The sequence below is a fragment of the Anguilla rostrata genome, chromosome 2 (genome assembly GCF_018555375.3).
Source record: "Anguilla rostrata isolate EN2019 chromosome 2, ASM1855537v3, whole genome shotgun sequence".
NCBI lineage: Eukaryota > Metazoa > Chordata > Actinopteri > Anguilliformes > Anguillidae > Anguilla > Anguilla rostrata.
This window is the reverse complement of record NC_057934.1, coordinates 22,265,178-22,278,994: the sequence shown is the minus strand read 5'-3', so window position 1 is coordinate 22,278,994 and position 13,817 is coordinate 22,265,178. Positions and strand designations below refer to the sequence as shown.

The following is a 13,817-nucleotide window of genomic DNA, read 5'->3' as shown; positions in this document are numbered from 1 at the left end:
TACTTTTGGAAGGCATTGTATGTGTTAATCCATTTATTTTGGTCCTATAATCCCCATAATTCACATTCTGTAGGAATTGACCATTGTTGATCACTGGTTCTTGTCACATTCAACCATTTTGAACGCGGAGGTGGGTTTTGGCTGAGAATGTTGGTGGGTGAGCGTAGTGGGTGAATCTGTAGCCTCACTTTCCAGGTTATGGATGCACACCCATCTGCATGACATTTCAATTCTTGTTTTCTCCACTGCACTCAGACCATGAGTCATCACAGACAAGCACTTGAATTATTCAAAAATAACAAAAAAGGGGGCTTAGATCCCCTGATATAAGTTGATCCTTAAAGCTTTGAGTGTGGGATTAGTCACGCAGTATCTGGAATGACTGTGGATGTGGATGATTGCAATATGACGTAAAAGAAAAAGGAAGGTCTCTCGAACTTGATGAAAAATAATGTTTATTTACAGGAAGGCAGTTGTCAGAAATATTCTGGATAATCGAGAAACATATTCTGGATTCAGCGGAGTTAGTCTGAACCTCATTTTCCGGACCGAATGTCTTTAAATACCTTTATTCATAAATTCTTTTCTGAGGTGGGAAACAGAAATGCATATTAAAATAATGTGATTTGGTACGTTTATTATATTATTAATCAAATCTGGAAATCTTTGGAATAGTTATTTGATCACCCACTCCCGGCTGCTATTCTATAATTGAGAACTATGTTGATTAGTGATGACGAGTTGATGTCTGTGCTTATAACATGCATCGTCCTTATGATAAGTTGACCAAATCTATATGGTAGGCAGTCATGATTGATGTGCTAGTGTTTGAGACTTGAGTGGAATAATTTTACAATGCCTATGATTGATTTCAAATACGCTGATATGCATATATATTGTATGCTACACTTCATTTTAGTGTAGGATAAAGCAGCACAACTATGGTGAATGTGTGATAAACATTATAATGTTAAACTGCATGAACCAGCAGGAGGTATCTTGTTCTCAAAGTATGCTGAGTTAAATTAATTAGCACTTCATCAATCAGTTTAAGCAGTTTATTGCATAGTTAACTCACCTTGATTCTTAAATATGAACTGGTTACTGATTTTAAGGGAGCTCTCCAAGACCATCGTTGTACACCCTTGAGATAGAGAGTCAATTAATTGCCATGTGAGTGTGGCATAGTGAGCGCTGGTAAGTGCAGCTCTAGGCAATGCCTCTACGGAATGTTGGGGGATGAAGGTCATCTAATGGATCCTTTTGTCTTGTAAACAAGCAAGCAGTTTTCTAGTGTGGCTGAATAAAACCAGGGTAATCTCGTGAAAAATAAGATAGCTAACAGTCAGGTTTGGCAAACTGCTGAGTACATTAGAGTGCTACAAGGTACGTAGAACAGACACAGGCAACCTACTTAATGACGGCAGAGGAGCCAGCAGTAAATCTGAACCATTATTATACATCAATAGAAGGTCAATACAGGTCACAGTATGGTGGCCTGGGGGCTTGCCTGGTACCAAGCAGAGAAGGGGATTGACGTACGAGAAGAAGCCAGATCTTTTGGATTGCTAACAGGCCTGTTTCTTTCTGCTCGGCTGACTGAATATTACCGACTGTCGCAGGGTGATCTTCCAATATGTTTACATGGTTTTTAAGGAGGTCGACATGGTAGTGCAGTGGGTAACACTGTTGCCACACAGAAGGTTCAAATCCCTTTCTTGGTTTGAATCCTGGCTGAGGATGTGTGGAGTTTGCTCACTGTGTGGCTTTCCTCCAGGTACACCGGTTTCCTCCCACACCCCAAAGACATGCAGGTTAGGTTAATTGACCATAGGTATGAGTCTGTGCGTGAATGGTGCGTGTGCCCTGTGATGGACCGGTGAACTGTCCAGAGTGTATTCCTGCCTTTTGTCCAAGGCATGCTGGGATAGGCTCTGGCACCTCCTGCAACCCTGACCAGGAATACGCAGATATATATATATAATGGATAGATTGATTCAATTTAAAACCACAGAAATATTTGAATTTATTAAAAAAAGAATTTAAATTATTTTTTGAATACATTTATAATAAGATTAAAATATTTCTGCAGTTTTTTGCAGATTGCGGGTTTGAGTGGTGGACTGGTCTAGCTCTCTCCAGCTGTTTTGTGGTCAGGGTGGTGTTTAGCTTAGTTAGCCACAGTAATAATACTAATAAAGATACCTTGCCAATTCATAACGAAAATGTTCTGCCATCACTGATCGTCATGGTACCCAAGGGAGGACGCTTGTTTGGTCTATGAGGTGGTTACTTCGTGCCTCTGATACATATTATATAAAATATTTAGCTGTTAATAAATGGCGATTTTTGATACAATTAAGAGATTAAGACAATTAAAGGACTTTCCTTATGACACGAATTCAGACATTGTGCACTGGCAGTTTATGTTAATATAGTTTTTAGAATGCTTGACTGACACTTTGAGATTGTAGCCATTACCGTCCGTAATCATGACAGATGTCTCGAATATTGTCCATCCCTCGTACATTGAATGCATCTATTTATTAATATGCAAACTGCGAATTTGATTGAAGTATGCAAACATACTGGCGTTACAGGTGCTGCACAACAATAACGCCTTCTGTAAAAACCGGGTCATTTTCTTGCGAGTTACCCTTTAAATTATGACGTTACAGAAACCTGCGACAATCATTGGCTAAATATCAAGCAGCTGCTTCCCCTGCGGTGGCCATATTTGTTGATGTGTCACCTCGGAGCTACTGGAGAAGGCGTATCGAGAATAAAAAGTGGTCATTTTTTCATCGGCTGTCATAAATACATTAGCAATCGAGATGCATTTATCATAAACAGGTTGGTGAAATTCATACTTTTTTCAGATGGACTGTGATACTGTGTTTTTGAAGGACCATCTTGGTAGGTTAGCTAGCTATATCGAGGTATAGCTCGCTATCCAGCCTAATATAGCTTGTTAGCTGACGTTAGCTACAGATTAGTTTGACAGTGGATGGCCGAAGGTGTATCTTACCATGTGTATTTACCTTGCTAGAAGGCTAGCAGTAAAAGCTGTTGTTGGCTTGCAGTTATGGTAGTTGCTTGTTTACTATTTAATCGCCTATGTTATTAAAATATATATACGCACATGTAGCTGGATCTACGGCGTTACTAGTTCTCTTACAGTTACTGGCTCGCAAGGCTAGGTCCTGATCAACATTTTGATCAATTTCCTGTTCGCTAGTTGACGTTCACATGCTACTAGCTAGCCTATCACCTGTGTTATATAAATAGCTACTATACTATCTATATGCTGGCTAGCTTTGTGGTTTCTAGAATTTACTAGCTAGCATGCCAGTGCCTTTTCTAAAATGTTGAAAAATTGACGTTGAGGATGTGAAGAAATCTGTGTCGCTAATGTTGGCTACATAGTGAGCCACAGCAAACGTTCAAATTGACGGGGAGCACGAAACCATTCACAATCTCAAATTCCGCATTAGAGATGCTTCAGAACTGTGCCCTTGAATGTCGGCAGAGTTAATCCTTCAAGTAAAAGAACGAAACGAGGAAGCGTAAAATTCCCGAGTATAAACCATAGCGGTTCTACCTCTACGACTAGCCTTGTTCATTGAAAACGGCATGTTCGTAAAATTCCATGTCTTGCTAAATTACCAGAACGTAGCTAAAACTAGCTACGGATTTTGTAGTTGCTACGTGGAAAAAAAATAAACATGCTTTTCATACTGGATAAATACTGTGGCAAGTTCCCTTAATAATTGACTGTACCAATGACAGAATCCGCCCGAAAGTCATTGTACTTTTGACGCCAGCAGCAACTGGCATAATTGTTGTCGAGTGTTTTTATAGGTGCTGTCATTATCTGTGTTTTCGATTCTGACTTTGGTGTCGCTGAAGATTAATACACAGGTGGCAGCCATGTGCAGCATGTTTACTTGGGAAGTATGTAAGTCCATGTAGTTTGGAACAGTCATTCGAATGACAGGTGCTGCTTTTGTTCTGTACCTTGTATATGTTCTCCACCCGACATACCACACAGACACACACCCACTTAAATTTATAGAATGGTGGAATATTAACAGATGCTATGGCTGTAATTTAAAGCAGGTGCTAAGCTAATAAAGACAAAGATGGCTTTTTCATATACTGAGCTCAGTGCCTTACATTCCAACTATGCAGGCAGGCAGGCAGGCAGACAGTATGGCCAATAGTTTGAGATAACTAGGGTTGGTAATTAGCCTGAATGTTTTAGGGTTGGGACTTTTTGTTAGTGCACCACTGAGCATGGTCGTCAACTTGAATTGTTTCATTAAATCCATCGGTATGAAAGGATAATCGGTTAACTGTGACCTGTGCAAGTGACCCTGCTTAGAAACATTGGCTGAGCAAATGCATTATGTGACACTTGGGAAGTATGGCACTTTGCACAAGAGCTGACAAATTAACTGGTTATGTGCGTTCGCTCCGTGACATCATGTGACATACAGTAGCTGTTTTGTCGTACATTTGCAGGCTGCATAGTTTTTGCCCATTGTTCTTGGCTAAAGTACATTTTGTCAGCACAGCAGTGTACAGTCCAGTATGGGCTGTGGAAATTTGGACCACAGCCATGCTTTAGCTTAGGGAAGTCCTTATCTAGTCTCAAGGAGAGTCTGGTCAAAGTTCATTGCTGTACGTATCACGTCTGGATTATTTAGCACAAGGCGGGGGGGGAAAAGGATGTTCTCTGGCCACTGGTCTGGCCTGTCTCTTTCTGTTTCTGTTGTACTGGACAATGGGCCAGTATGTATCGTTCCATTACATGTCCCCATGTGTCATTGATTATGCCTATAATAACCTCTTAAGACATTTCAATTCAAATATAGCCTACATTTTTTTATATATCTCATAGAGGGACATAACAATTGTTCAGCTGTCATTCATAAGTTTATAAAAAGACTGAATATAACATCAGATCACATACATTTTTTGGCTACTTTAACTAAGAGCAGAGTATGAAATCCAAACAGGGCTTCTTGCCACTCCTGATTTAAAAGACATTGTTAAATGAAATTGAAATAGTTTGTTAAAAGTATAATCAATAGATCATTTTAAAATAATGATTTAAAGCAAGCAACCTGTTAATCAGCAGATCATTCACCTGCCATCCCAATAACCACGTTTTGCTCGCTGATTTCTTGAATTTTGAGTGCAATGTGTCTTAAAAGCCAGTTTATGGTCTTAACAGTCGCTGTAGCGTATTAGAATGCACCCCAGTGCTATAAAAGAATTTGAAATGTATATGCATTGTGTGTTGAAGACCTGTTATTCCGGAGTGAAATAGAGGCTATGGTGAGAGTCAGTCACACCCAGACCAGGTTCACTGTGGAATGCGTTCGGGTGCAATAAGATCTCATCACCTTTGTGTCAGTGCCCACCACACCTGCGCCATTAGCTCAGTTCTGATCAAAACTGCAACAACAGGTGAGATGAGAATGGCAGGTTTTTTTTAAAATGGCTACAAAATCTACATCAGAAGAGCACTTCATGAATTAAATTACTATTTCCACGACACAGAATTAGTTTGTTGAGCAAATCTGTCTCATCTTGACTACAGAAAGTATTAGCAGATGTCCTAAAACCTGGTGAGTAACATGAACACACACACACACCCAGCTGTATACAGTGAGCTCCATAATGTTTGAGACGGACATATTTATTTCTTGATTTGTGCTGTAATTTCTACATGATGAAACCAAAATGTATAAAAAATGTACCCTCTAATAAAAGCTGAGAATCTGCATGTTAATCACATGTAAATTATTTGATTGCAAATCTGAAATTGTGGAGTACCGAGCCAAATCAAGAGAAATACGTCTTTGTTCCAAACATTATGGATTCACTGTATATTCATAAACACAATTGGGACTTAATGGTGGAAAAATAGGAGAGATGGTTTAGAAGTACAATATCTCAATGTCTGTGCTTGCCCGAAGCAGTGGAAGTTTGATGAAATTAATTTAAAAATGATTGATTTTTAGGCTCGTAATTGCATTTGGCTGTATGCATTCTATGATACAGCTCTTTAATTTTTTCTATTTTGTCCTGATTAACAGGGGCTGACCCGCGGTAGAGAATGGAGACATCCCATTGCCTGAGCAACGACCTTGTAGGCCCTAGCCCACAGGAGGGCTGTGAACAGGGCACCGGGGAGCCCTACAGTGGGGCCCAAACAGAGCCGGGGCAGGGCCCGGAGGTGGACGGTCTCAGGGGGGAGAGTGGCACAAAACGAAATGGCGAAGGGTCTGGCAGGGAGGTACAAGACGGGGAGGAGCCTGGCACTGAGAAGGAACAGAGTGCGGAGAACACTGACAGATCTGCTGCCCCCAAGGGTGCGGCTGCTACTGACACCGGGCGGGGCTGTACAAACGATGGGGCACAGTCACCTGGCCTGACTGACACTGCCTCTGAAGGTGAAGGGATGCCTACTGTTGAGGGTGCTAAGGATCCGGCTGTGGTTCCAGATGGGGCAACAGAAACCTCAGGTCATCAGGTCCTGCCGACTGACTCCACCCCGGCCACGACCACAGACTCCACCCAAAACCTGCCCACTGGCTCAACCCAAAATCTGTCCACAGACTCAACCCAAACCCTTCCCAAAGACTCAACCAAAACTCTGCCCACAGACTCCACTCAGACCACACCCACTGACTCAACCCAAACCCTGCCCACAGACTCAACTCAAAACCTACCCACAGATTCAACCCAAAACCAGCCCACAAACTCCACTCAGATCACGCCCACAAGTAGCACGAAGTCAGCTGACACCCATCTCCCTCAGTCAGCACTGGTTTTGGAAGAACCTGGGAGCTGTGGGGAGGCAGAAGGGAACGGGGGCGTCGTTCCGGCCAACTCTCGGGGTCCGGAACCCCTGGGTGGACCGAACCCGTACGACACGGACTGCAGTCGGAAGCTAATCTCAGAGATCCAGCGCACGCTATCCCATGAGTCCCTTCTGGACGAGCTGGAGTCGGAGCTCATGTCCTGCCAGATCGCAGACGTGGGCAGGAAGAAGAGCTCAAGCCCCCCCAACGGCCTGCGCAACGATGTGGGCTCTGTGACCATGTTCGAAAAGTGTGTCCAGTACAAATACACACAGCAGGAGAAGGCCATTCAAAGGTAATCTCAGCCTCTAACCTTTGACCAGTGTGTACAAGCACAGGAACCTTTGCTTATGGTTTTTCATTTTAAAGGTAGCATCTGAGTGGAGGACCTGTATTAATAAGGGCCTCCAGGTAGTGCCTGAAGAACAGGTTTTGGGTGAAATTGTGGTGTTCTATGATGGATCTCTTCTATGGTGGATACATCTGAAATGATTTTGATCGCTTTCCCGACTGGTTTGAATCATTGGTCAAATGCAAATTGCATTGCTGCTCTGGTTAGAGCAAGCTATTAAGACAGCTTACTTGACGTACAGGTGATGGCACATTAGTTTTAATGTGGATTTTTTTATGTGGGACTCAATGTGTAACTGGTTTGGTTGTGGTTCTGCTTTCTTTATAAAGTGTGTTGCGGGTGTTGCTTTAGAAATAATCGGCCCCAGTTAATTGTTTTAGTGAGACTGTCATTTCTTCTGTCACCATAAACTCTGTAAACAAACAAGTTTTAATTGAACCGTTGTGATTTTAAACCATTTCTGGGTCACGTTACTAATTAGGGCGAATGGGATCGTCAGTAGGAGTCAATGGTTTAGCCTGAATTTAGGGTTGGCCAACAAATGGCAGCTCTCGAAAGTGGGGGGGGAAGGGGTTGGGGGGGGGATTTGGCGGGTTGGATCCTGATGAGACGGCTACACTTCCTCTACAGGCCTATTTTATAATGTTTGTGGTACTGTTGAGTGAGCTGTCAGAGGACCTCTCTTGAGGCCGTGGGGGTAGTGGGGATGCAGGCCCTAATCCCTGTGTCTGCTTGAGGAGGATGCCAAACGCCTGCCAGATCCTTTCATACTGAACTTCTTTCTGGCACGTAATCCACTTTATTAGACACGGGGGTCTGGGGACTGGGAGCTATTCATCAAGTACAGAAATATCAGGCTAGATGTTTGGATCTGAAGTGATGCCACAAATCAAAGGGTAGGAGGAGCCAAATGCTTTTTATAGATTGTAGTTCATCATGTGTCAATCGAGTGCACCCTTTTCAAGGAAACTTGATTCTTTTTTTCCTTCGTGTTTGTTAAAAGGAGTCTTTCCTGTCTTGACATTGATTCTTCTGACAAGTAGTTTATGTTCCTTCTATTTGTGAGCTTCCTTTCCATTGGTTTATTTTGTCATATGATGAAATTTCTGGCAGGCTATTGGATGAAAACCGAAGGCACCAGGAGCTGATCCTGGGAATCTGCTCTGAAAAGGACACCATGAAGGAGGAGCTAAAGAAGAGGGCAGAGTTAGAGAAGCAGCACCTGATGACCATCAAGAAGGTATGCAATCTGCCCCACGCTTGTCCCTCAAAGCTTTCTGGTGTCCTCCAGTATTCCTTTGGCTGTGAGGTCATTAACCTATATATTGTCAATACTGTATATTGGCAGTATGGTTGTCTTGTATAATTGAAATTTTATAATAATTATGGCAATAAATAACTATAATTATATCATTCTTACCTAGCTGTGCACTCAAAGCTCTTCAGAGCAAGAAAACAACAAAGTTATGTGTAGACATGATTAATTTATACTAGTTTGATTATGTGTTCTAAATGGGGGAACATATTTGAAATAAGAATTGTGTGTCAGTGTAGCAGCTCTGAGGGTACTGTTAAAGGCGTGCCACTCACAGGTGTGTTTTTCGCTCAGGGAACACTCGACCAGTGCGATAACTTTATTCAATAGGGCCACGGATCCCACATGTCTAAAAATATCACAAGACAAACAGTGCCCGTGGCTTCAGGAAGTGACAGAGGGAAGCAAATAGCAGGCGCACAGAAATGCCAAGCTTAGCTTCCTGTGCGTAAAAAGGCCGTGTATTCTCCCTAAGGGCAAAACTATTTTGGCCGTCTGCACTGCACCTTCGCATGGGATGGTCTAATTAGCATTGACCGATAACGGATGAAACGGCTAAATATAAAGCTCTTCACTAGGCCTATTCATTACCCCTGTCGCCGCGGAGATAAAACCTGTTTGGCAGTTTCATTCATCATTTCACCGGGAGAGACCTGTGATTTGAAGAAGTGGTGCTTGGAATGGGGATTTTGCTTTGGAGTCGGTTTAATTAGTGTCATCGCCGTGGTTAATTCTTTGCACCAATAGCTGTCCAGCTGGCACGATTTTAAATATTTAGGCTGATTGTAAATTTCAAAAAGCTCATCAATCTGGTTTTGGGTTGGCATGGGCTTTGGAGAGCGTCTGTCGTGGAGTACTGCCAAGAACACATTACGCGGTGCAGCCGTGTTTCAGTTCATCACAACACTGAATTGAGCGCCATTCTGTTCAGTCAGTTCAGCAAGCAGTTATCAGTCCAAATTCATGTCTACTCTGTCTAAAGCAGTAAGATGGAGTTTGTCCTGATATAATAGTATAATTCAGCATGGTGCAGGTAGCAGATATCTGGAAAAGGGGTTTCCCTCCCACAGAGAAAGGGTATTGTCCATCCTGTCTGTTACTGCAGGGTTTACTGTTGACTGTAGCTCCAGATCACGTTCATCCTCAATATTGGCTGTTTGCTGTTCCCAGGCCCCCAGGAAGTCAAAACTGAAACATGAACTGTCTGGGCCTGTGCTCCAGCACACTGCTAGTCAGAACTGACAGGATGGTGCGGAAAAACCAGAGCCAAGTTAATGCCAGAAACCTTTGTGTTCCTGACGTAAAACGAGCCTCAGCAGGGAACTTTATGTGCAGAGATTTAACAGTCCTCGCAGTGCCTTTACCCTCAGAATGCCTTTACTCTCATAGCGAAGGGAAGGCACTCCCTTTCCGCGATCTTGGTGGTGAAATTAGCAGGAAGCTGCTTCCCTTATACAAATGCAGTATACTACAGTATAGTGAAATATGTTACCACCATCAGAAAGAATACTGTAAGACTTCATGCATGAGAGAAATTCAAAGCAAATTATTGCTACATTTGGATATTTGAATATATGTGTATACAGGCCTGCACATAACTGGGGGGATGGGAAAGCATTAAAGCTCCCTGTCACCGGATATGTCCATACAGCCCTGTTTGTATATATAAATGACGTGTGTGTGTGTGTGTGTGTATAAACTATAGTATGTGTATGTGTCTTTTAAATGTATTACTGTGAAAACCATTTGTAATTATATTACTTTACAGTTATAAGTGCCCATATTTACAATGTGGTGCTTTATTTCCCATGTCCATGAGGGTAATTTGCTTGTTTGTTTATTTATTTCTTTTTGCATTTGCATACTGTTCTTGTTCTGGTCAGACGGGTTCTGCTGGACGGCTGCAGGTGTGAGAGTTCCTGTTTAATCTGTGCTTGCATTGCCCTCATGCCCTGCATCACCTGCCCGTCTCTCCTCAGTTTGAGTCTCGGGTGGAGGAGCTGAGGAAGGAGTTGCAGGCCTCCAAGGACAGGCTGGCGTTCCAGGACAATGCCGCCAAGAGCGCCCTCCAGCAGATGCAGAGGGAGATGGCCTACCGTCTGGAGCAGGTGAGCGGGGCCTCAGTCGCCTGGCCACGCCCACACCTGGGCCATGCCCAGCGGGACAGTACACGTGCCCCTCCTGGGGGGGGTTGGTTTCGAAGGGCGTGCTGTTTCAAATAAGCCCTTCCGCCTTGAAGCGTGCCCTTGTGACTGACAGCATTATCCTGGGGCGGTTGTTTAGAGCATGGCTCATCTGTGCACTAGGATGTGGGGAAAGGAATGAACCCTTTTTGTGAGTAGGCTTTTTGGAATGTTTTTTTTTTTTCCCCTAAGTTTTTGTTGTAGAACTCAGCATTAGAATTAGAATACATAAGAATGTTCACTTAAGAACATTCTGAAGACATATCTGTGATCTCACACCTTAAAGGGTTAAGTCTGTGATGGTGTGAGTAAACCAGACATGTCAGGTACAGTTCATAGTAGAGAATAGTCTTTATAAAAGATACAGTGTAGAAATTTGGTTAGGGTTGGAGGTTGATGTCAGGGAAGGGATTTGGTGAGTAATGCGCTAGTTAGATGTGTTCACGCACTCTCTCAGAGATCTGAAATGATGCCTAATTTAAAAATATTGACATGTGTTGATGCGAAGCGTCGCTTAAACTCAATGTAATGAAGGATTTGGTGGTGAGCCTGCATCACTTACTGCCTTCTGGTCCCAGCACAATTTAATGCTCCAATGAATGTGCAGCTGTCCATGAATTTAATAGCTTATGTGTTTTATATGCGGTACAGGAGGCCTCGTATTGGTATTGTGCCACACCATACCAAAGCACTGATTTGAAACCGCACATATTCTCAAACTCATGAACATGATATTAAAGAGGTACCACAAATAGTGACTTATATTCTTTGTGAGCGTTCTGTAGAAGTTTCTACATAAAACTGTTTGTACCTACAGTGACAAATCGTGATGAATGAGCCTGTTGTGTGTGTCTGATAAAATATTTATGGAGTGAAAACAACATTTCAGAGTGCATTATAAAATACATTACGTACCGACTTTCATTCATTTGAATGGAAGTTTCCTGATTGTTTGCGCAGTGTCCTTGCAGTATATGGATAGATCATTGAGAACAATGTCATTGTTGATAACAGGCAACAGACCGTAATGTACTTTGTAGTTTTGACCATGACTGTGAACTGCAGTCTTAAGAACAGTATATTGGATGTTAGAGGCCTGGAGCAAGCAGTGGTCTTTTTTCTGTGTGTGAAGTACCGTGTTTCCTCGGAGACGTAAGTCTGGTTGTGCTTCACATGCTCACTGTCGTGGTATTGTGATTATTGCTACCCAGAACCTGTGCACGCTTATGTACTTGGGGAGTCAGAGACAGAGAAAAAAAAACGACAGCACTCAGTTTGCCTTTGACATATAAAGATATAAAGCATCTGTCTCTTCGTGCTCTCGTTGTATGCCGTCTTAGGCCAACAGGAAGTGTGAGGAGGCCCGGCAGGAAAAGGAGGCGATGGTGATGAAGTACGTGCGGGGGGAGAAGGAGGCGCTGGACCTGCGCAGGGAGAAGGAGCAGCTTGAGCGGAGGCTGCGGGAGGCCAGCAGGGAGGCGGAGAAACAGGTAGCCCGTGGCAACTCGCTGACCCAGGAGAAGGTTCGTCTGCAGCAGCTCCATGAAGCCAAGGTGAGCAGCGCCCCCTGGTGGCCCCCTCACCACTGAGATTGTATTTAGAGGGATGCTGCAAATGTGACTGTTGAGATTGCGCTTACAGCGCCCCCTGTGGGCCCCTAATGGAGTATGCACTTGCAGCATCACTGATTGTGAGGGTGTGGCTGTGACATCCTAGGATTGTGTGACCATGAAGGGGAAGGGCCTAGGAAGCTGAATTTGTTGTTATTCAGAGGTGGAAAGTCCAGGGTCCAGAAATGAAAAGTCCTGTCATGTGTTTCTTCCATTCATGAACTTTAATTAGTTCTGCCTCCTGGCTGATGAATTGTGCTAATTAGCCAATCTGGGTGGTTGGAACAAAATACTGGGGTGGACTTTTATTTTCAGAACCTGGATTTTCCAGTTCTTATTATTTAGGAGTATTATTAATATGACTTATTCCTTGTGCTCTTCCAGGAGGGCGAGGTGACACGGCTGGCACGGGATGTGGAGAAGCTGAAGGAGGAGGTGAACTCCCAGGCCATCAAAGTCAAATGGGCCCAGAACAAGTTAAAGAGCGAAACAGATGCCCACAAGGTAGTGCCCACCGTCTCCCCTGGTGAAGTAGAAAATTCTAGAAGAAAACCGAAATGTTGATTAATGACTAGTTCATCATATTGGATCAAATCAATCATTGCTGAAATAAATGACTATTTCATTAATGATTAAGCCGAAATATTTATTATGCATGTTTTAGTTGTACTGTTTAGTTTTAAAAAAGGGAGTTGTGATCTTTTGTCTGGACACTTACTCTTCTGCTTGTCTGCATGTACAAAATGTACGTCTGATGTTTTTCACAAAATACGACTGTTATGATAACCTTATATGATTACACTTTAATGATTGTTTACTTGATGACAGTTTACATCTTCCTGTCTAATGAGAGTTTGATAGTTTGTTTAACTCATTTCTAACTTGCCAAGAATTTTCTGAGCCCTGGATCAGTTTTCACCACCCCTCCCCCGCACCCACGCCGTTTCCGTTCCCCCAATCGCACTGCCCTCTTCCCCCCCCCCCCACACAGCCCCCCAACAGCAGTGTATTCCCCCCACCACAACACAGTCTCACACCCCACTGTGCAGCTCCACACACTCACCGATACTCACATTTAATTTCACTGTCTCATTCTGTGTTCGGTGCCTACACGCACACCAGCATTCAGTTAAATGCAAAAGTATTGGGACTGTGACACTAATTTTGTTCTTTTGACTCTACTCCAGCACATTAGATTTGACATAAAACAATGTATATGTGGTTAAAGTGCAGACTGTCTGCTTGAATTTGAGGGTATTTGCATCTATATTGGGTGATTTATGTTCGAATTACAGCCCTTTTTTAAAATTCAAATCTAATGTGCTGGACTTCAGTGCCAGAATGGCAAAAATTATGTCACTGTCTCAATACTGTTGCATTAAACTTTATATATACACATGCACAGATTTAAGAATTAATAGATTGGGACTAGCAACATAGCTTTTCCATCTTGGAAAATTACTTGTAAGTAAATGGTTATAA

At 42.9% G+C, this 13,817-nt stretch overlaps 1 protein-coding gene across 1 annotated transcript in view; it reads left to right on the top strand.

Moving 5' to 3' along the window:
- The first annotated feature begins 2,705 nt into the window (after positions 1 to 2,705).
- ccdc186 (coiled-coil domain-containing protein 186) overlaps positions 2,706 to 13,817 on the top strand; it is a 35,949-nt gene continuing 24,837 nt past the window's right edge. Inside the window, exons 1-6 of the mRNA XM_064321254.1 lie at positions 2,706 to 2,853; positions 6,108 to 7,170; positions 8,341 to 8,467; positions 10,522 to 10,650; positions 12,066 to 12,278; positions 12,720 to 12,839. Of these exons, the coding sequence (XP_064177324.1) occupies positions 6,128 to 7,170; positions 8,341 to 8,467; positions 10,522 to 10,650; positions 12,066 to 12,278; positions 12,720 to 12,839 (1,632 nt within the window). The 5' untranslated portion in view covers positions 2,706 to 2,853; positions 6,108 to 6,127. The remainder of the gene's footprint in view (positions 2,854 to 6,107; positions 7,171 to 8,340; positions 8,468 to 10,521; positions 10,651 to 12,065; positions 12,279 to 12,719; positions 12,840 to 13,817) is intronic.